Source organism: Sapajus apella, unplaced genomic scaffold, assembly GCF_009761245.1.
Source record: "Sapajus apella isolate SASKATOON/1434 unplaced genomic scaffold, GSC_monkey_1.0 scaffold20, whole genome shotgun sequence".
Lineage (NCBI taxonomy): Eukaryota > Metazoa > Chordata > Mammalia > Primates > Cebidae > Sapajus > Sapajus apella.
The window spans coordinates 11,407,499-11,431,264 of record NW_022436960.1 but is presented as its reverse complement, the minus strand read 5'-3'; the positions used below and the strand labels follow the sequence as shown (position 1 = coordinate 11,431,264).

The following is a 23,766-nucleotide window of genomic DNA, read 5'->3' as shown; positions in this document are numbered from 1 at the left end:
TTGCCACATTGTTCTGCCATTCGTGTTTGCTCATCTCCTCGTCTCCCATCTGCTTCTGGAGCCTGGAGCATAGGGTTCAGGGTTTATATAGGTATAGGACGGGGAATGTGGCAGGCCAAAAGGCAACTTTTTAGGGATGAAAACAGGAATGCCTGTCCTCATTTAGGGCCATGGGTATCCAGGCTTGAAGGTGCAGCCTTTGCCAGGGAACCATCCTCTTCTACCCAGTACTTCCCTGTCTGCTGTCCATATCATAAGGATCTGTGGAATGCCTACCAAGACTAGGGGTCCAGGACACAGCTCCCGGTAGGCACGGTGTGGGTCTTTAATGACTACATCACCAACAGGTAGAACGGGAGCACCTCAGATGGATCTGCAGGCTCCACCTTGGCTATCAGGGAGTACACTTTTTTACTGAAGCCTTGGGTTGATTCCCGAGATGGCACATAAAGACAGCCATCCCAACCTATTCTCCTGTGACTTGCAATGTTGACTCTCTTGGCCCCTGCCCACGGTTCTAAGACTTGAAGGATATCCAGAGGCCCTGACCAGGAAGAGGATAATGAATTCTACAGTGAGCAGAAAAGACGTTGAGGGCAAGGCAGCTAGACCTCCAGCCCCATCTGTCCACCTCTCTTTCTAGGGTTTGTAACAATGCATTCTCAATTCTGGCTATGTATTCAAGTTTTCGAAAATTCTGATGGCTAGGCCCTACCTAAGCCCAATGACATCAGAGTGTCTGGCGGCATGTCCCAGAGAATCTGTCTTTCCTCCAAAGCTCTACTGATTATCCTTCTATGCAGCCAGGGTTGAGGGTCACTGGGTTAAAGTAACTTGAACACATTCCTGTTCTGCAGAAGCACCAGAAATAATTACCTAAGAGAAAGATTGTTGGTTGTTTTCTAATCAGAAGAAGTAGGACTCAAAGATGACACCTCCCCCTAACTTCCCCACCACTCCCATTTCTCTGCCCCACCACCTCTGCTCCCATCAATTTGCCTGAGTCACAGCTGATGCCCTAGCTTTCTGGAGAGCTTTCTAAGCCAGTGCATAATAAACAGGTTTAAACAGAACTAGAGCCCCAAACGCTGAATCATCTATGATGTCAAAATGAACCAAACACAAGCTCTCTTCAAATATTTAATCAGTTTGGAGACCTTTGCCTTCCAATCCAATTGGGTAAAAATTCTAAAGAAAGCAAGATTAAGGGGTCCTCAAAGAAAACATTGGGCTAAAATGGAGAGGAGGCTGAGTTTGGGAAAACAGAACATAGCACGTGTCTGAAGGCCTTTGGAAGGAATTCTACAACTTATTTTTTTAAAATAATCAAAATGAGCAAGACAGGATTAAACAGTGATACAAATTTAAGGACAACTCAAACTTCTTTTATGGCTGAAAATACCAGACATGGTTTTGAAATACATTCTCTAAAAACCCTTCGATCCTGCTGCGGTTTGTTTACATAGCCTCCTCAGTGTATGCAAAAAGCAAACTAGCTACTCCGAGCGTTCCCCACCAGCTCCCGGGTCTTTGCAAAGCAGCAACACAGCGAGAGAAGGAGTGGAAGAGATGAAGAGGTGACAGCAAGCTGTTCACAGTCTTTGAACATAGACCACCACAAACCTAATCTATTTTCCTTGAAAAACATGGAAATAAACTGAAGGCCTTGAAAAATCACCAACAATCTTACATCAGGGAGCCAATGATAATACTTTTTGATAACTGCATCATAGGAACCGGGGGTGGTATGTCCTTCAGGGCGACAGGTCTGCAATAGTACAGGTGGGAGTCAGGACATCGGGGCTGACTCTTCGGGGAAACGTTCAGCAGGAAACGCGTAACGTCTGTCTCACTCTCATTCTGTTGTTTCCTCTCCTTTCTCCCGTCCCTTGGTACTGATGAGAGGCAGCGTCAGAGGCTCCAGCCCAAGGCTCAGAATGGGTACTGCGACACATATATCCGCAGTCGGATCACAGAGCTGCCTCTGAAGTTGATGACAGTGTTGACAGTGATCATTTCCAAGTCCAGCTGGATTTCCCGGGGCCCTTTGATGGGGCGCGTCATCACTAAGGTAGCGCTGATGGGGCCCGTTTGCTGTGGACAGAACCGGGGGACACTGGTGAGAGAAGGCCTGCGTGGTGACCCTGTAGCCCCACCAGGGTTCTCCCCTTGCCCCCGTCGGTCAAACTGGCACCCCCTTGGTGCCTCAACTATGCCACACTCTTTCCCTGGCTTTGCTCACTCTCTACCTGGCTTTTTTCTGCTAACCCTTCAGATCTCATCTGAAAGGTCTCATCCTAAGAGGAGTCTTCTCTGACTCCCCAATATAAGGCAGGTCCCTCTGCGACCTCTGCCACTGTAGCCTCTACTTTATATAGGATGAAAATAATTTGTGTCCATGTGTGATTGTCTACACTGTCTACCTGATCCATGTCTGACATCTAGGTCCCCACTAGCCTATGAGTTCTGTAAGAACAGGTACTGGGGTCAGGCTTTTCACCACTGAGTCCCCCTAAAACCCAGCCTGGTGCCTTGAACACAGAAGATGGTGAGAAAATATATCTTGAATGATGAACAAATCATTGATCGAAACTTCTGTGTGACTTAGGGCTAGCACTTCACCGCTCTGGGTCCCATCTCTAAAATGAGGGTTTGGCATTGAGTACACACAGACACAAAGAAGGGAACAACAGGTACTGGGGCTTACGTCAGGGTGGCAGGTAGGAGGGAGAGGATCGAAAAACTATCTAATGGGTACTATGCTTATTACCTGGGTGATGACATAATATGTACACCAGACCTGTGTGACACATCATTTATCTATAGAACCGACCTGCACATGTACCCTTGAAAGTAGAATAAAAGTTTTAAAAAAATTTTTTTGAGGAAAAATAAAATGAGGGTTTGGACCAGATCAGTAATTTAAAAAAAACAATGGCATCAAAAGCTACTGGAACTTTTTTTAAAACTAACAATTCCAGGGCCCATTCCAAGATTTTAGGCCCTTAATGGGCCTAAAAATATAGGCCCATTCCTATATTTTTAGGTGATGCCTGGGCAAGGTGGAATTTAAGAGCCCCCCTCTAGATACCCTAGAGTCATCTCCAGCTTCACCATTCTGTAACCTGATCACTGTGTTCCTAGTAATTTCAGATGAGCACTCTCCTTCACTGAGTCTTTTTCTAAAACTTTCAAGGAGGAAGGCAGAGAGGAATGACATCAACTGAGCACCCATCATGAGTGAGGCACCTTTTAACCACGTTTATGTACATCTGCCTATTTAATCCTCATAAAATGGCTGGGCACGGTGACTCACAACTGTTATTCAAGCATCTGGAAGGCCAAGATGGGTGGATCACTTGAGGCCAGGAGTTCAAGACCAGCCCGGTCAACATGGTGGAACCTCATCTCTACTAAAAATACAAAAATTAGCAGGTGTGTTGGCAGATGCCTGTAATCCCAGTTACTCAGGAGGCTGAGGCACAAGAATCACTTGAACCTAGGGGGCAGAGGTTGCAGTGAGTCAAGATTGGGCCAACGCACTCCAGCCTGGGCAACAGAGCGAGACTCCATCTCAAAACAACAACAAAAAACTCATAAAACCCTGAAAGGCCTTGCTACTCAAAATGTGGTCCCTGGACCAGCAGCATGGGTGTCACCAGGGAGCGTCTTAGAAATGCAGAATCTCAGGCCCCAGCTAGGGTCTACAGAGCTAGAATCTGTAGCTTCATACAATCCCCAGGGCTTTGTGTGCACATTAATTATTGAGCAGTGTTGATCTAAAGGCACAGGACCCAGGTGGAGAGGCTGGCTGTCCTCGTCTAAGTGCTGTATGAAAGGTATGACTCACTACTTCCCCGTTTTGTAAGTAAACAAACTGAGTTCCCATGAGGTTAAATAATTGCTTAGGGTTACCCAGCTAGTCAGGGCAGAGCCAAGGGCTTCCATTAGGGTATTTCTGACCCCAAGCCCCAGCCTGTTTTCACTGCACAGCAAGTATCCGAAGAGGCTGATGTGTTTTGCTTCTTTCTAGCACTGACCTAATGAGAGATGCTCACTGTCAGTGCAAGGGACAGATATATTGGCACTGATACAGGAAACAGCATGAGGGAGAACAGGGATGGGCTGGACAATCACTTCCCATATACTGCAGAGCCCAGCCCCATGCCCAGAAGCTGAAAGCAAGTCTCTGCAAAGGAACCTAACTGGTTTAAAGCTACACCAGATGTTTTATCTGTCTGCATAAAGAAAGGGCTCCCACAAAGCTCTGAACATCCTCAAGAGCTACCACAGGTAAGACAAGGGTGGGGCTGGCAGACAGGTGGGGGCCAGATGCTGTGACCTCCCCTGTCCATGAGGCTGTCAGCAGCGTGACAGTCACACAATTTCCTCTTGGCACTGGTTCCTCCTGTTCCCGTCAGCATCCACGTTATTGGCACCTCCTCCTCATGCAGAGGATGGCTTGGACTTCCTTGTCAGCCCTTATGAAACCTGAGCCCTGGGCCAGGACTCTGGAGAGTAAAGCCATACAGGGAAATGCCTGCAGTATTGACATATCCAAATATCTTGCCAGGTTTCACTGAGTGAACAAAGGCCAAGAGTTGAGAACCCCAAGCTGGGGGCAGCCCTCTGGAGGGACATCTGCAGAGCCCAGGGTCTGGAAGGCAGAAGGGGGCAAGTGCAAACTTCCAAGGTGTTCCTTTGGGCTCTCCTGGTCAATGTCTCCTGAGTATGAAAGAATCCTAGACTCTCCCACTTGGAATCCTGGATCCTCCCATTTGGAAGTAACTGTAGAAACTGGTGAATCCAGCCTCTACCTGGGTCCACCCTACCCACAAGCACCTGGGAGAGCTCAAGTACCTGCCACAAGAGCTGAGGACAGCCACCTCCACATTCAGCTTTTAGGGCAGAGCCAGGGCATTCACAAAATAAACCCAAGAGCCCTTGGGCATTCATAGCCTTGATTGTGCGAAAAGATGAGGAGGATGGGGGTGGCGGTGATGATGGTGGTGGTTATATGCCAGGCATCTGGCTACAACTTTCCTGCACCTCTTAATTAACCCTCACAACCCTATGCTGTTAGTAGGTTAGGAATACTACATCAGGCCATGAGACTACTACACGGTACTAGACTTTATGGCTCCAGCAATCAAGCTTCTAACCACTATACTCTATGATAAGGTCTCTGTACCTCTCCATTTACTCACCATCCCACGGGTCTTGCCTTGACTTGAGAATCGCCCCTTTGCATTGTGTTTGCTCGGTTGTTTTCCCCCTCTCCACTAAGGTGTGTGTAGTTCCTCCAGGGCAGAGGCTACATCGTGTTTGTTTCTCAATGCTCCGTGACTGACCTGAAGCCTCACATGCAGTGGTGCTGAGTGCGTGCTGGTGACGGAGGAATGCATACGAATGACTGAACGCAAGTGGACCCTACCACAGTGGGAGTCGGCTGCAGACAGTCCACAAGCCGTATGTCTTCTTGGCCCTGATCCCATACACACACTTAGGTTTGTTCTAATCAACTGTGGGATGACATGGTCTGACCTGTGGCAAGCAGCCACGCTACAGCAAGTCAGCTTTCATGGGCCTTGCCACTTGATCCACGTGTGTCATGGAGTAAGTGAACTTGGGCACAATCTGAACCCTGTGACCTTGCTCCTTCTTCTGGCCTTAATTATGTCCCCAAGCCACCTGGCCAAAGACAATCATCAGTCCTCTTTCCTATAGCTGTCATAAATTAAATTTATTCTCCAGAGGAAAAAAAAATTTTTTTTTGGCTGTGAGAGACAGACAGCCAGTAAGGCTTATGAATGGGCATGTGTGTGTGTGCATGGACCCACGTGGCCACATGGGTGTGTGTGTGCATGTGAGTGTGTATGCTTTGCCTGTGGGGTCAGATGAATCTCCTCCCACGTGCTTATAATCAAATCAGTGAATCTCAGGGTATGAGAGAGCCTGGACAGCCAACCAGCCCAACCTCCCACACGATGCTCCAGTCCCCTGGGTGGCATTCCCAGGCTCTCCACGGCCCAGGAGCTCACAGCGTCCATACAACAGTAGCAGCAAGAGTGGCAGTGGCCACAACAGTATCTATACAATCATAACTGCTATTTACTGAATACTTTCTTTTGTAACCTAATGTTAAAGTAGACTCTTCTTGTGATCTCAAGTTCTTCTGAGACCCCAAAGCTGGAAGGGTAGGTAAAATATACTTCCCCATTCTAAAGACAAGTGTAAGAGCACAGATTTTTGGTGCCAGGCCACTTAGGTTCAAATCCTGCCCCATTGCTTATTGGTTGTGAGACTAGTTGGGCAGGTTGCTTAGCTCTGTGCCTCAGTGCTCTCATCTGTAAAATCTGGATAAAATCATCCCATATCATAGGATTCTTGTGAAGATTAAAGGGTTACCGATAGAAAGCACTTAGAATGGCGTCTGGCACATACAGGCACTAGAGATGGCCAGCTGCTGATGCTGTGTATGGAGTTATTGAGGACTTACAATGCTATGATCCAAAGCCGGATGTTTCCCTCATTCTGTCACCCCCTACAGCCTACATTCATAATTTTTTTTTTCCCAAGATGGAGTCTTGCTTTTTCGCCAGGTTGGAGTACAGTGGCATGATCTCAGCTCACTGCAACCTCTGCCTACCAGGTTAAAATGATTCTCCTGCCTCCACCTCCCAAGTGGCTGGGACTACAGGCACACACCACTACGCATGGCTAATTTTTGTATTTGTAGCAGAGATGGGGTTTCACCATGTTGACCAGGATGGTCTTGATCTCTTGACCTTGTGATCTGCCCACCTCGGCCTCCCAAAGTACTGAGATTACAGGCAAGAGTCACCACGCCCAGCCATCATATATACTTTTTTGTTTTTCTTGTTAAGAGACAGGGTCTTGCCCTGCCACCCAGTCTTGGGTGCAGTGGTACAACCATAGCTCACTATAGCCTTGAACTCCTGGAATCAAGTTATCTTCTCGTCTCAGTCTCCAGAGTAGCTGGGGTTACAGGCCATGCCACCACACCTGGCTAATTTTTTAAATCTTTTTTTGTAGAGACAGGGTCTCACTATGTTGCCCAGGCTAGACTTGAACTCCTGGGCTCAAGCGATCCTCCCACTTTAGCCTCCAGAGTAGCTGGGATTACAGGCATGAGCCCCTGTACCCAACTCTATGTATGTTTCATTAAACATGCTTACCAGCCTCCATCTCAATCAAGAAGGGTTTCAAAAAAAAAAAAAAACTGTTCAGAAATGCAGGCCCCTGACGTTTAAGGATGCAAAAAATGGTACCAGACTCTCTCCGAGAGAAGTCTAGAGAGGAGAGCCCTGAGTTGCCCATACCATAGTGAGGAATGGAGAATGCAAGCAGCTGATGTTGACATCCTGAAAGGCCCTTGTGTAAGGTCTGCTGTCAGGATGCAGTGACACCCTCCTCACCTCACTACCACCACAGAACATTTGTATGGGACATAGCCCCAGAATTAGGGACTGAGAGATTTGGAGTAGCAAGTGACCAACCACAGACCCTACTGCCCATATCAGGGACTGGTCAGTGTGAAGTTCTCAGGCAAATCTCTAAAAGACCCACAAAAGCATCCCATGAAAGCAAAAGCTTTGAGGTCTTTACCTGGAGGGAGTAGCAATGCCTGGTTACAATGGCAACAGTCGGGGAGAAGCCTCACCCTCCCAACCTTACCCTTTCCACCACCTGCACCTCCACTGCCAGCCCGGAGGAGCCAGGGCCAGCACTGCTGTTACTGGGAGGGTGAGAATAGGGCAGGACAGAGGCCAACCACACCCCTTGCCCACTCTGAACTAGGAGACAGAGAGAAACTTTACAGTGGGTAAGAGATAGGTTGAAATTTCCATTTAAATTAGCACAGACTTTTGACATGAGAAAATGAGACAATCGAACAGAAATGGAACATGCCTGTGAATCCTAGGGGATTGACCTAAGATGTAACCCAGATGTCCACAGGTTTGGTCCAACAGCGTAAGAAAAAGAAAGTCATCGACTGTTTCACCCCCCTCCCCCCCACCACACCAAGCTTCACTTCTTTGATAAAAACAGTATTCCAGGCAGGGTGCTAAGTGGATGATCTCATCTAATCCTAAAGTGAACACTATAATTATGCCCTCTTTGTAGATGAGGAAATTGAGACCCAGAGAGGTTAGGTCACATCACCCAATTCATTGTAAATTGTAGAATGTATGGTTCCAGAGCCCACATTAGAATGACTGAGTGGCCTCCCGGGGAGGATCCCACAGCTTCAGACAGCGTGGATCCTTGGAAAGCCAGCCTTATCCAGATGATTTCTGTCCTCCTGCCTAGAGGCCCATGACTTCATAGGGCCCAGTCTCTAATGAAAGCACATAAACTCCCATGGACCTGTCCTTTATAATATGGCTCCCCACAGTGACCTTGGAGGATCACAGCAGCATCTGTTAGAAATGCAGATTCCTGGGTGCAGTAGGCTGAATAACAGCCCCCAAAGAGATCCAAGGCCTAATGCTTGGAACCTGTTCCATTACAAGGAGAAGGGTTTTTGCAGATGTGATCAAGGATTGGACAGAGATTATCTTGGATTGTTTGAATGGACCTGAAATCTAATCACAAGTGTCAATATAAGAAGGAGACAAAGGGAGATTTGATGCACACCGAAGAGGAAGAGGAGGCAGCATGATCACAGAGGCAGATATTGAGTGATGCAGCCATGGTCAAGAAATGCTGGCGGCCCCCAGAAGCTGGAAGAGGCATGGAACGGATTCACCTCTAGAGCCTCCATAGGGAGCACAGCCCTGCTGACACCTGGATTTCAGCTCAGTGAAACTGATTTCAGACTCCTGGCTTCCAGAACTATGAGAGAATAAATTTCCTTTGCCTTAAGACATTAAGTTTTAATTTTTATTGTTTTTCAGAGATGGGGTCTCCCTCTGTTGCCCAGGTTGGAATGCAGTGGTGCAATCTCAGCTCACCGCAGCTTCAACCTCCCAAGCTCAAGCAATCCTCCCGTCTCACATACACCCCACCCAGGTAGCTGAGACTACAGGTGCCTGCCTCCATGCCCGGCTAATTTCTTTTTTTATAGAGACAGTTTTGCCATGTTGCCCAGGCTGGTCTTGAACTCCTGAACTCAGGCAATCTGTCCACCTTGGCCTCCCAAAGTGCTGGCATTACAGGCATGAGCCATCACGTCCAGCTCTCTCTATATATATTTTTTAAAGTAAAGACAGGGTCTCACTATGTTGCCCAGGCTGCTCTCAAACTTCAGGACTCAAATGATCCTCCCACCTTGGCCTCCCAAAGTGCTGGGGTTATAGGCAGGAGCCACCACATTGGCTAAGCCACCCAGTTTGTAGCAATTGGTTATTGCAGCCTCGGGAAATTAACACACCAGGGCTTCACTCATTATCTTCTGAAATCGACTCTCTGGACAGGAAGCTCTGGAGTCTGCTTTTTGGACAAGTGCCCAAATTCACACTGAAATGTGAAAAATATTACTCTAAGCCAGTGGTCTCTAAAGAGGGGTGATTCCCTAAGAGCTGCAGGATATTGAAGCTCAACAATACAAATGACACAGTAGTAGATGCACACAATTTACCAAAAAAAAAAAAAAAAAAAGTAAATGTATTTCAGCATGCGTGCCCTAAAATCTTTTGCTGATGTGGATAAGTCAGCGCTGTCTAATCAAAATTCCTACGGTGATAGACATGTTCTGTATCTGGGATGTCTCATACAGTGGCCATGTGTGGCTTTTGAGCACCTGAAATGTGGGTAATGCCATGAAAAGACTGAATTTTTTATTTTATTTAATTCATTCCGTTTGTAAGAGCCACAGTGGCTACTGTGCTGGACCATGCTGATAGAGTGCACTGCTGTGAGTGATGCCTTTAACACATCCTCTGCAGTCCTGAGGGCAAAGATTTGGGGATTCTTCTGCACTGCTATATCCTTGGTTTCTAGAAGTGCATGGTGGGTAATTTTTTTTTTTTCCAAGACAGAGTCTGGCTCTGTCACCCAGGCTGGAGCTTAGTGGCATAATCTCGGCTCACTGCAACCTTCGCCTCCTGCGTTCAAGCGATTCTCCTGCCTCGGCCTCCCAAGTAGCTGGGACGATAGGCTTATGCCATCACACCTGGCTAATTTTTGTATTTTTAGTAGAGACGGGGTTTCACCATCTTGTCCAGGATGGCCTCAAACTCCTGACCTCAGGTGATCTACCATCTCACCCTCCCAAAGTGCAGCATGAGCTACTGCACCTGGCCAGCATGGTAGGTACTTAAGAACTACTTCTTGGCCACGTGTGGTGGCAAAAGCTTGTAATCCCAGCACTTTGGGAGGCTGAGGTGGGTAGATCATGAGGTCAGCAGTTCAAGACCAGCCTGGCCAAGGTGGTAAAACCCCATCTCTACTAAAAATACAAAAAATTAGCCAGGCGTGGTGGCACATGCCTGTAACCCCAGCTACTCAGGAGGCTAAGGTGGAGAATTGCTTAAACCCAGGAGGTTGAGGTTACAGTGAGATCACAGCACTGCACTCTAGCCTGGGTGACAGAGGGAGATTCTGTATCAAAAAAAAAAAAAAAAAGAAAGAAAGAAAGAAATACTTGTCACATGGGTGGATGAAAAAAATGGAGACGTGAATGTCTCTCCTACAGAATTTTAGGAGAAAAGAGACCTAAGATTGCATCTTGGCCTAACTTCCCATTTCACAGATGAGGATCTGGAGGCTCAGGAAGAGGAGCATGTTTTGCGAGACCACAAAGACAGCGGTGGAAACCAGGAACTTGAACCACCCCCTCCACTCTTCTCTCTAGATACCGGACCCTCCTAGCTCCACTCTTATCTGCTTGTGTACAGGATGCTCGAGGAGAGACAGCACAAGGCCACTGTTACAGACGATGGCCCCGCTCCCCACTCCCTCTTACCCGCATATAAAATTCTCTGCCCTCGTTCCCAGATTTGATCTGGAAAATGTAATAGGCCCCAGGGTAGCGGGTCGTGGCTTGCATTTGGAAGATGTCAGCGGGAACGGAGCGTCCTGACACCACGTCCATGTCCCGGTACAAGATGGTAAAGGGCTGGTCTCTGCAGCCAGGGTTCTCAGCAGGACACATACAGCGGCTGTGGGAAGGGAAATGATGTGAGAACTCAAGAAATCCATTCCAGGTGCTGGTTGTGCTACTTCCTCTCTTAAAACACTGAAAATGAGGCCATTCCATTTTTAGCATCCAAATGGCGTAACTGTAGAATGTCTCTGCTTCTGGCTTGAGTCTAAAAACTCTCCAGCATGTAGGCGAGCTCTGTTTCCTAGAGAATGGCCTCTTCTCACTCATCAGATGTTCGGGCTACTAGATAGAATATAGACCTTAGATCTCTGGTTTTCAGAACATTAGAACATTCTCCAAGGTATTTTACATTAGCCATGCAGGCCAAATACACCACTGGCCACACGGCCCTTCACTTCTTCAGCCATAGACACTCATTTTAAAAACTTCACTTTGGGAGGCTGAGGTGGGTGGATTGCTTGAGCCCAGGAGTGAGACAAGCCTGGTCAACACGGAGAAACCCCATTTCTACAAAAAATACAAAAATTAGCCTTGCATAGTGGTGCACGCCTGTGGTCCCAGCTCCTTTGTACACTAAAGCAGAAGGATCACTTGAGCCCGGGAGGTCGAGGCTACAGTGATGGCACCACTGCACTCCAGCCTGGGCAACAGGGCAAGACCCTGCCTCAAACACAAAACAGAAAAAAAAAGAAAGAATTTTTTAAAGTAAGAAATTAGATAAATAGGTCTTGAGGATCCTTGTACATTCTCTATTGCGCTGAGCCCACACAAACAGCTGGGAGCGGTGGTATCTGAGCTGATATCTGAAAGACGGGGCAGCTCTGGCTACATGGAGATGAAAGGAATGCCTTCCATATGGCCGGAAGGATGTGCACACAAGCAGGGAGGCTGGCCATTCCAGGGCACACGTGAAGGCATGAGCAAGTCCTGCTCAGGCTGGCAGGAGCACAGGACACCTGAACTGGACAAGGAGCTGGAAGGGGCTGCCGGAGTCCGACTGGAACAGAGCCTGGAGCGAGGGAGTCACGGGGCATTTTCAGCGTCATGCCAGAGACTCCACCAGTAACACCAGCTCAGTGCTGTGAGCTGAAATGGGTCAGCTCCCCAGCCACAGATGGGGTGGCCTGGAAAAACCCAGAGAGAACCAGGAATAGAAGCTGGGAAGAGCAGCCTGGAGCTCTGCTCTGCCACAAACAGCCCTTGAATCAGGGGACCAAAAGCCCTGTTCTAAAGGGTTGCTTAGAAGCATAGCTCTCAGTAATGAGTGAAGATGTCTCTAAAGCACCCACCTGTCCCAGCACTGTCCTTTCTTTTGCCAATTTTTGATCAAAGTGGGAACCACTGGTAAGCCACAAATTCCTCTCTGAGAGGCTGTATCCAAAATGGCAGGATGGTGTGTCTGAGTCATACTTCTGTCTCCCATGCGGGGGTTTGGTGTGCTCAAGGGAAGTCAATGTGTGAACATTTGGAAGAGAGGAGGCCACAGAGGAACTGAGATGGTTAAACAAGGGATAAAAGAGAAGGAAGACGAACTCCTAGCATGCCAGGAGCAGAAAGCCACTGTCCTACTGATTCACCTTTTGGAAGTTATCTTCACTTTAATTGTCTCCTCAACTCTAATATTTGCCATCTGGTGATTTAGTAAAATGTTGACCAAGATGACGTCAGAAACTTGATTAGAGCAAACTAGAGAACTCTCCAGCACCTCAATACTCACAGAGCAGTCCAGGGAGACTGGAAGCATTCATTTCACCTGGGAGCTTGCCAGAAAGGCAGACTCTTGGGCCCCACCCCAAACCCACTGAATCAGCACTCCGAGATCCCCAGGTGAGTCCTGTGCATGTTACGTTTAGGAGCCGAGCTCTAAATGACCCCGTGTATCCAGAACAAAGTCATTAGAGGGAAGAGGAGATTCTAGAACCCTGACTCTCAACTCTTCGGCTTGGTTAGCTTTGTAGAGAATCTTGCATAGCTCTGGCATGAGTGGGGGAGTGATAGACAGCAGTGTGTGTGTGTGTGTGTGTGTGTGTGTGCGCGCGCGCGCGCGTTTTGAGACAGAGTCTTACTCTGTCACCCAGGATGGAGTGCAGTGGCACAATCTCAGCTCACTGTAAACTCCTCCTCCCAGGTTCAACTGATTCTCATGCCTCAGCCTCCTTAGTAGCTGGGACTACAGGTGTGTGCTACCACACTCCGCTAATTTTTTTGTATTTTTAGTAGAGACAGGGTTTCACCATGTTGGCCAGGCTGGTCTCCAACTCCAGACCTCAGGTGAGCCACCCGCCTCAGCCTCCCAAACTGCTGGGATTACAGGCGTGAGCCACCGCGTCCAGCCTTGTGTGTGTTTCTTACTATGTGTGTGGTCAAACATTTTGAACAGTAGTTCTTTCTGGTATGTAGGAATGTGTTTCAGATCTCATAACTTGTAATAGAATGTTTTGCAAGCTTTTTCACAACCCACAGTAAGCAACACATTTTGCACTGCAAACCAGTAGCACACATAACTGAAAGAGACGTTACCAAAAACAATACTGACATTGCGGAGCGCAATGTACTCTGATACCTTCTATTCCAGTCTGTTCCATCTATTCTACTCTGATCTATTCTACACACACATGTGCATGTGCATGAGTGTACACACACACACACACGTGCGCGCACATGGCATAGGTAGTAGGCCAGGTCCGCTGCCTTCCTGGCTGTGGCACTCTCTTTCACACCACACTGCTGGTCTCCTGAGCCAGGCCCTCATCAGGTTTCTAATCCCCCAGGGGAAGCCAGGACTTACTTATCGCTGATCCTCAGATAAGGCTCCTCACAGCGGATGGGGTCAATGCATTTGAAGCCCCCTTGTAAATTGTAGCAAGTCTGCTGCAGGTTGCACGTGTGGTTTCTGTGCTCACATTCATTGATGTCTGAAATGCAAGGTAGACAAGAAGCGGGGTCAAGGCATTATTGGCCAGGCCAGATGTGTGGGAATAGGGTAGGCTGGGTTTTACTACAGAGCTGTACTATCCAATGTGGCAGCGACAGGCCGTATGTGGCTATTGACTACTTGGAATGTGGCTGATCCAAATTGAAATGTGCTGTAAGTGGAAACTACACACCAAATTTTGATGACTTTGTACCAAAAAATAATGTGGGCCAGGCATGGTGGCTCACGCCTATAATCCCAGGACATTGGGAGGCTGAGGCAGGAGGATCGCTTGAAGCCAGGAGTTCAAGACCAGCCTGAGCAACAAAGCTAGACCCTGTCTCTTAATTTAAAAAAAATACATATATATTAAATTTTTAAAAAGAACATAAAAGATCTAATCAATACTTTTCATATTGAATACATGCTGAAATAATATTTTAGATATACTGCATTAAAGAAAATATAGTAGTAAAAACAGGAGTTTGAGACCAGCCTGGCCAACATAGTAAAACCCTGTCTCTACTAAAAATACAAAAATCAGCTGGGCATGGTGGCATGTGCCTGTAGTCCCAGCTACTCGGGAGGCTGAGGCAGGAGAATCACTTGAACCCAGGAGGCCGAGGCTGCAGTGAGCTGAGATCATGCCACTGCACTCCAGCCTGGGTGACAGAGCAAGACTTGTCTCAAAAAAGAAAAGAAAATATAGTAGTAGAAGTAATTTTACCCTTTTTTTTCCTTCTTTTAATGTGGCTACTAGGAAATGTAAAGTTACATAGATGGCTCGCATCTGTAGCTCACATGATGTTTCTATTGCCTGGCACCACTAGGGAGAATTCCTGCTTGGCCATCGGATGAGGCAGGTTCGATGAGGCTGAGAATGGGTCAGTCGCTTCTGCAATGACCCCTCAGTGGGTGGAGCATGGGGCCGGAAGCCAGGCCAAGCAGGCAAACAGGAGAAGACCCACCCCTTTTATAGTCTGGGGCCCCAACTCTTCCAGGAACAGAGCAGTCAGGTGCATGAGGTCTCCCTGGCAACCCTGCTCTAGGAGATCATCTGGAGAAAGGCTGACCAAACTGCCCTCCAAGCCACATCAGAAAGCGCGGGCTCTGGCCAGGCCACAAAAGTCCTGCTTATATCTGGAGCAGTTCTCAGAGCAGCCTCAGATATCTGCCTGGGAAGGCAGGAAGCCATGCTTAGAGGCTGCCGTCTGCATCTGCAGAGTTCATTACAGAAGTTTAAGTGGCCCAGATCCTGGCCAAAGGATGGGTCACAGGGAGGGAAGATATCAGGCCAGGCATCCTGCCCAGAGCTGCCACTCTGGGAGCCACGAGCACCTGCTCACATCCCCACCCCTACCACCTTCCCAGAGCTGCACACGATTCCCCAGCTGAGGACAACCAGATGACCCCTTGAATCAGCTCCACCTCACATACCCCAGCCAGGCCCCTCCGGACAGCCTTACCCTGGCAGCTTCGGTTGTCATCCAGCAGGATGTAGCCTGAAGGGCAGGAGCAGAAGTACGTGCCGGGCTGGTTCACACATTCATGTTGGCAGAGGAACTCAGAGAAGCTGCACTCGTCCATATCTGGGGTGACAAGTTATACCTGCTGTTTATAATCACAGTCTACATGGGGATGGGAGCTTAGTGATCATCAACTCCAACTCCCACAGTGTCTTCATACATATGATGGCTTTACTGCCAAGAAGCTGTCAATTCACTTCTTGAATACTTCTAGTGATGGGGAGCTCACTACCTACTGAGGACCCCCACTGACATTTGGACAGCTCTAATTGTCAGAAAATTCTTTCCTACATGGAGCTGAAATCCACCTACATCAAGTTTCCCACATTGTCTGCCCCTCACTGAACCTTCCACTCGTTACAAGCTTCTTTCACCATGTAGGGGAATCCACCCTCCACCTCTGACCTGCCCAAGGGGCTGAGGTTACTTTGCCCACTGGGGTTTTTCTGGGGGGTTCCCCGAGACCCAGAAAACATTCCTTGACCCTAGAGGGTCTTCTAAAGGGGCAACTTTCACAGTCTCAACTCCCCTCCAATCACCCCTTTCCCCCAACTTCAGGAACAATATTGTTCCTAAAGTCACAATTAAAAGGGACATATCCAGAAGGCCAGGTTTTAATTACACTAAAACTTCACTGTGTAAAAAAAAAAAAAAAAAAAAAAAAAACTGCTTGAAAGAGAAAACTCTGGAGTGGTGAGGGATGGGCAGGGATATTTTTCTCTTTGTGGCCCGCCTACCTCGGATCCTCCCTGGGACAAGGGAAGCAGCCGCTTCCCGCCAGCCTGTTGTGGAGGGGGAGCCCCTGTCCATGTGATTTACAACTCATCTGCATGGGCTATGGCAGTTGATGCAGAAGCAGACGTTCCAGAAAAGCCAACTCTTCATCACACACACAGTTTGGCAACAGAGTGCCTGTTTGAACCTCCTCCGATAAGCATGCCAAAGAAAACATGTTTTTCTTGCATTTGTTGTTTCCCAAAAACTTGCTTTCACTAGTTTCCCCATGTGACATGTCCTCGGATTACTCTCTCACTCACAGACCACTGGCGGCTGGAGTCACCCAGAGAGGGTGTCAACGCAAAAGAAGCTGCCTCTCCACCATCAGATAATTCCGGGTGTTACACGCCTCATGCCTCTCGCATCCTAGAAGGAAAACCTCCTTCCCGTCTCTCTCAGTGGTCCTCAGGTGATGGGTTATCAGCCAGCAGAATTCGGATGCTGATTTGAAAAGTAAAATGTGCTCAGGTAATACCTGCTTCGGCCATGCGTCCCCACTTTCCCCAGCCTTGCAGGGCCCTGGGTCTCTGGCTCCAGCCCATCATAACTGAGTGTCCTATTTTATTTCCAAGTTCATAGATTCCATTTATACTTTCAACAGAGTAGTGGTGATGTCTGTGGATCCCTGGGGCTCCCTATGTGCCAAGCACTGGGTTAAATGCTTTACATGCCTCCTCTTACTGCATTCTCACCTCAACCCCATGAAGGAGGCACTGTTACACTCCATGTTTTACAGAAGAAAAACTGAGGCTCACAGAGGTTAGGTGACTTGGCCAAGTTCACAGATAACAAGTAAGGAGGAACGCTGGGACTTGAACCCAGCCTCTGGATCCTACACACTTGGAAACATAATGCTGTAATGTGTCCCTGAGTAACTGTCCTGGGAGCTCAGTGGCGCTCGGGAGCCCTGAGGTTCGGGCAATCGCCCAAGCAGGGTTAGCTCCAGCGCAGATGGAGAGCGTAGCACCCACTCCCACTGGGCAGGGAGGGCTGTAACAGACCCTTCTCGGTTGATCTTTGGGTCTGTAACTCCCAGACTTCGCTTGGGCTGTGTCTCCACCCTCCACTGGAAAGCTGAAATACAAGCCCAGTTTCTGGCAGGGAGTGCGTATTAGGCCACTTTGACTCCTCCACTTGAGAACCCACCATGGTTTCCAGGAACAGCTCAGTTTAGCAAATCCCTGAGAGACAAGGTTAGGAGGGGTCTGGGGCTACACAGAGGGGCCACCCCAGTTGTGATAACACAGTGAGGATACCAGTGCCTGGGGGAAATGGAGAAGTGCAGAAAGGGGTTAAGTAGGAAGACACAGGGAACGGACTCTCTCCATCACAGTTATCCTGTGCCAGTCTTCTCTAGAAAGCCTGCATATCCCAGGGTCATGCCAAGTCTTTAGGACAGCATGCATCATGGAGAACATGGAAGACAAGTTGGCCACTTGGGGTAAAATGAGTCAACTGAAGATCTTTGCCAAATCAGCATGGATGCAAACTTCTCAAGAAGCCAAAAGTCTCTTACACCTACACTTAGGGAAGATAAATTAACATATAATGGCTAAAACTCCACTGTGTCCGCTGGGCGTGGGTGGTGGCTCTTGCCTGTAATCTCAGCACTTTGGGAGGCTGAGGTGGGCGCATCACGAGGTCAAGGAGATGGAGACCATCCTAGCCAACATGGTAAAACCCCATCTCTACTAAAATACAAAATAATTAGCTGGGTGTGGTGGCACGCGCCTGTAGTCCCAGCTGCTTAGGAGGCTGAGGCAGGGGAATTGCTTGAACCCGGGCAGTGGAGGATGCTGTGAGCTCAGATCGTGCCACTGCACTATAGCCTGGGTGACAGAGCAAGACTCTGTCTCAAAAGCAAGACAAAACGAACAAACAAACAAAAAAACTCCACTGTGTCCAAAAAAAACCTCCTTGAAAGAGAAAACTCCAGAGCAGTGTGGGGTGGCCAGGAATATTTGTCTCTCTGTGCCCCATCTACTTTGGATCCATCCTCCCTGGGACATGGGAAACAGCAGCTTTCAGCCAGCCTGGAACCAGCCTGGAGCTGGGCCACCCTCAGGGCTGTGCCAACTTATTTAATTTTTGACCACTCTATGAGGGTGGTTGGTTGGTCATTTGGCTGGTTGATTTTTAAACAAAGGATGACACTGAGACTCATGGAGTAACTTGGTCAAGAAAAACAGTACTGTAAATGGTAGAGCCAGGATTTGAACTTGGCTCCATCTAGCTCCAGAGTCACTCTACCACATGGCCTGTGCAGTGGGGCAACAAACATTTGTGGATTGGCCAAGCGTGGTGGCTCACATTTGTAATCCCAGCACTTGGGGAGGCCAAGGCAGGCGGATCATGAGGTCAGGAGTTTGAGACCAGCCTGGCCAACACAGTGAGACCTTATCTCTACTAAAAATATAAAAATTAGCTGGGCGTGGTGGCAGGTGCCTATAATCCTACCTACTCGGCAGGCTGAGGCAGGAGAACCAGAAGGCGGATGTTGCAGTGAGCTGAGATTGCACCACTGTACTCCAGCCTGGGCAACGGAGCTAGATTCCATCACAAAAAAAAAAAAAAGAAAAAAAAAATCTGTGGATTAACGAACATTCTGGAGAAACAAATAATCTTACCACATAATGTTAGATTTTCCACACTTCTTAGTTCCTTGGCCCCAATTCCCCAAGGAGTGCCACGGAAGAAACTGAAATCTAGGAAGAAAGTGGCTTTTCATGCCTGAGGGTGTTTTATTTCTGTTTCTAGGCCTTAGATTGAATCAGTCCAAGGCTCTCTGTAACTGCCTGCTTGTGGCTCTGACAGTCCTGGCCCTAGGGAGGGGTGTTCATTTGTTTCAGGGAACTGGGTCCCTAGAACACTTCAGTCGCCAATGAGACTATCACACAAGTTCCATTCATAACCTGGGTCAGTTCCTGTTACAATAAAATCTGGATTAGGAAACTTTCCATTCTGCAGGACAAAAAGATTTTCACACCCTAGTATATGGCCCACTTATTTTGAGAAGCACAGTGAAGCATTATTAATCTAGACTTTGCTAATTCACAGCTGCTGAGGATGCCGAAAGTGGATGGAATGGAGTGTACTTTAATTCAACCTTTACAAAAAACAAGGAAAGAAAAGGAAAGAAAGAGAAAGAAAAGGAGTTGTACATGGTCCTATGTGGCATGCTACAAAGATAAATATGAGTAAGAGGTGGTCCCTATTTTCAAGGAGTTTACAATCGAGTAATCTTTTGCTAACTAAGAAAACAAAATTTAACTTTCTGGGGAAAAAAAGACGGAGTTAATAAGAAAATTATAACAGAGTCCAAAAACTAGCAGGGGCAAAGAATCACAGTCCCTTGGGCTTGGAAGGAATTTATAAAAGGTCAACTAAGCCATCACATCTATGTTCTCACAACAAATTATTATGATTTCATTCATTCAACATTCAATCATTTATCCATTGATTCGAGAACATTTTTTTTTTTTTTTTTTTTTTTTTTTGCATGCTCCCTGGGTGCCAGGCCTGGAGCGAGGCACTGATTATTTGTAGAGGTTTCAGAAGTTCACAAAGTATGTGTGCTTCCATACATGATCTCATTCATTCAATGTTCCCCCCAACCCTACCCAATGAGATATACTATTATACCTGGGTCACTGCCCTCTGTAGGTACTTTCTGTGCTATCCCCAAGACCGGAGCCGATGCTGGGTGCGGACAAACAGCTCTCAAACCAACATGCCAAACTGAGTGAGTCCTCTCCCCCGTCAAACCCACCTCAGTCCTAGAAGGTAGCTCCATTGATTTTTGCATTAAGGTCAGATGACACCTCACCTTTCGGGAAGTGACTCATCTGTTCTGTGTGATTGTGACCCCACTGCCCTCGAGGATGTCCCAGACTGGACATGTGTCCAGGAAATGAGAGGAAACACCCATAAAGGAAGCCCTTGCCCTTCAACCCCCAACCCCTCCCCATGTCCCAAGTACAGGTGGAAGTTTCCAAAGCCAAAGCCCATTACCACTGCAATGAACACCATCTTCCTCAAGTTCATATCCGGGGTCACAGCGGCAGATGAAAGAGCCATAGGTGTTGACGCAGGTTTGCACGCAGGGGTTCTCAGTTGCACACTCGTTCACATCTGTGGAAAGCCAAGGCACATCGCTGACTGTCTTTCCAAGAGAACAGCCACAATAACTAGGCAGAAAAATGTACCAGCAGTGAAATCCACCACCACCAGGAGTCCAGAGTGGCAGGTACTGAGGCTCTCCATCCAGGACCTTTGGGGTCATGATCTCAGACCCCAAAGTGTTCACTTAAGGACTGGGGCCTCCATCCCCATGTCCCTTCTGGGGTCAAAAGTTAGGCAAGGTGGAAACCATATGCATACACATGATATAAACATATATACGTATACACCTGCTAGTAAGTCCATACCCCAAGGCTCCCCGTCAGGAACTTCCAGGCCATACCTGCTCCTTTTCATCACCAGTTGTATTGTCAGTGAGCTCCCCTCATCCTTATTGACTTGGAAATTTCAGATTAACAAATAACCATGATGATTCTAATAATATATTTATTATGCATAAATAACTTTGCTCATTAGGAAAGGATCTCACACTCACTTTTCCTTACAACGAGGACCACTGCCCCACTTTAGAGGTTAAGTAGGTTAAAGAGAAGAACATCAAGGGACACAAGGAGTAATGGGAAATCCATTATCTTGAGTGTGGTGGTGGTCGTTTCATGTGAGTACACATATGTCAAAATTAATAAAATCATGGTGCAATTTATTAGACACTGGTTATGCATCAATAGGTTGTTTAAGCATTATTGAACAATCAGGCACAGTGGCTCATACCTATAATCCCATCACTTTGAGAGGCTGAGGCAGGCGGATCGCTTGAGCCCAGGAGTTTGAGGCCGGCCTGGGCAACACAGTGGACCCCAACTCTACAGAAAATTTAAAAATTAGCCAGATGATGTGGCACACATCTGTGATCTCAGCTACCCAGGAGGCTAAGGAGGGAGAATCACTTGAGCCTGGGAGATTGAGGCTACAGTGAGCTGAGATCGTGTAACTATACTCCAGCCTGGGTGACAGAGTGAGCCCTTGCCTCAAAAAAAAAAAAAAAAAAAAAAAAAATTACATGCTGTGTGTGGTGACTCACACCTATAATCCCAGCACTTTGGGAGGCTAAGGCAGGTGGATTACCTGAGGTCAGGCGTTCAAGACCAGCCTCACCAACATGGTAAAGCCCCGTCTCTACTAAAAAAATGAAAAAGAAATTAGCCAGGCATGGTGGCAGGCAACTGTAATCCCAGCCACTTAGGACGCTGAGACAGGAGAATTGCTTGAACCCCAGAGGCAGAGGTTGCAGTGAGCTGAGATCATGCCACTGCACTCCAGCCTGGTTGACAGAGCAAGACTCTGTCTCAAAAAAATATACACACACACACACACACACACACACACACACATATACATACATATAAATTGTTTTTGGAGACTGAGAGACTTGTACCCAAGCCCACCAGCTAACAAGGACACAGTGGGATCTGGAACATGAGTCAGGGGTCTTTCCACAATACCCAAGGTTCATGCTGCACAGCTCATGGTGGGGGGAGCGGGGAGGAGCCCCTTTCCCACTGGCATTGGCTGACCCACTGTAAGCGCCATCCCACAATGCTCCACACGCCAACGGCCAAAGTTCCAGCTGAGAGATTTTCCATCCTCTTCCAAAGCCCAGGTGAACCTCTTGGGCCTCTGAAAGAGATGTCCGTGTTTTCAGAACTAAAAGCCTTCACAGTGAGCAGCTTGAGAGGCTTTTCTTAAAGGTGGGGCGGGGGGGCACTAATCCCATGCCCACAAAGCTCCTGCTTCCTGGCATCTTTGGAGATCTCAGGGAGAAAACAGATAAATAAATGAACAGCTGCAGAGAGAGGGTCTAGCAAGATACCAGCCCCCACCAGTGCCAGTGGGAGGTTGGGGCTAGGGGGAGGGGTGCAGGAAAATGTCCACTGTGCTAAGCCACTGAGTCTAAGTTCAGACAGGACGGTGCTGGCAAGTGTTAGGGCTGGTGGCCTCAGCCTCTGGCCAGGGGCTAGCCACTCAGACATAAATGAGCTCATCCCACCCTCTCACAGCGCTCAGCTTCTTCTAAAGAGCAGGGCAATCACAATGATTCTGCCCCCCGCCCCAGGGTTCTCGCTGCCCTTTCCTGCCAGCCCTTTCCAGATGCCCTTCTGAATCCACTGAGGGCACACAGGGCCCCACTCTGACCCGCTGGACAGGAAGTCTGGGCTCCTGGTTTTACTCTGAACTCTGCCACCACTTGGCCGCACGACCTTGGCCAAGCTGCTGAAGCTTTTTGAGCTTGATGTCCCCCTCTGTGAAGCAGAGCCACAGACACCTGCCTGCCGACCTCACGAGGCTAATTATTATTGAAGTTCAGTGAAATGAACAGACATGACAATGCTCTGAGCGTGCAAAGCACTCTTCCACACACAAAGAGTCAGGACTGCGAAAGCTCACTGGAGCATGTGACAACCTGTGCTGCCCATGGGCCCTGCTGATGCAACATCCCAGTGGCTGAGTGCCCGTACCCAGGCCTGGGTGCCCGGCCTACTGCTTTATTACGCTGTGGACTTGGCACTGCGAGGTGTATTATCTGCTCTTTGTCACACACCTGTCCCTCAGAGGCCTGAAGGACACAGGTGCCTTTTGGCTCTGCTGGGCATGGCTATGCCTCAGGAGGTACTGGGTACACTGTGCCAGCCTGTGACTGCCACCTTCAATCCCAGGCCTTGGCACAGAAAAGCCTGCGTCTGCCCTAAGCCGCTTATCACAGCAGCAAGGGAGCCAGGCGCCCGCTCCCGCTCCAGTGGAAGGAAGGGCCCTTGTTTATCTGCCTCCTCAACCTCCCGGCCTGGCGTCTACTCTCAGAAGAAAATGACCTCTTTTGGCGTGAGGAACACAGTCCAGACTTCTTGGAACAATTAGCAGAACCAGCTTTGGAGGAGAGACTTAGAATCCAGGATCAAACTCTTTAACACTGATGCCTTCCTGTTTACCGACAATTTAGATATAATTAAACGAACGGAGACATAATATCTTCCAACTCTGCTGGCCAGGAGGCTGCCAGCCAGAACTCCAAGGGTGAATGAAACAAGGAAATGGGCCCCGCAAAACCTGAGGTCTCCAGACAAAGACCTCATTCTGCGTCTCCGGCACTGCCTCCAACCTGGGCCATGCAGCTGCCAGGGGCTGGGGGCCTGGGCTGGGAGCTGGGAGTTGAGGGGGAAGCTGGGGGCCGAAGCAGGATTTGCACTAATTCCTTGGGTCTTAAGTCCCTCATTCACTTCCTGAGCAGCAGAAACCTTCAGATGGAAACCACGATAGGCATGCAACTTGTTTTTCTTACTTATCAGTATTTCAAGTGATCATATGAAAACCAGAAAATGCCTTTGTTTCAGTCTGGTTTTGTG

General features: G+C 48.2%; 1 protein-coding gene across 2 annotated transcripts in view; it reads right to left on the bottom strand.

Moving 5' to 3' along the window:
• Positions 1-1,127: 1,127 nt before the first annotated feature.
• Positions 1,128-23,766, bottom strand: part of FBLN5 (fibulin 5) — an 80,453-nt gene continuing 57,814 nt past the window's right edge. Inside the window, exons 7-11 of one of the 2 annotated variants that reach the window (XM_032287612.1) lie at positions 20,300-20,419; positions 15,452-15,574; positions 13,860-13,986; positions 10,931-11,126; positions 1,128-2,094 (exon numbers count right to left, since the gene is read on the bottom strand). In XM_032287612.1, coding sequence (XP_032143503.1) covers positions 1,933-2,094; positions 10,931-11,126; positions 13,860-13,986; positions 15,452-15,574; positions 20,300-20,419 — 728 coding nt within the window. In that variant the 3' untranslated portion in view covers positions 1,128-1,932. The remainder of the gene's footprint in view (positions 2,095-10,930; positions 11,127-13,859; positions 13,987-15,451; positions 15,575-20,299; positions 20,420-23,766) is intronic. The other variant, XM_032287613.1, reaches the window with a different exon arrangement.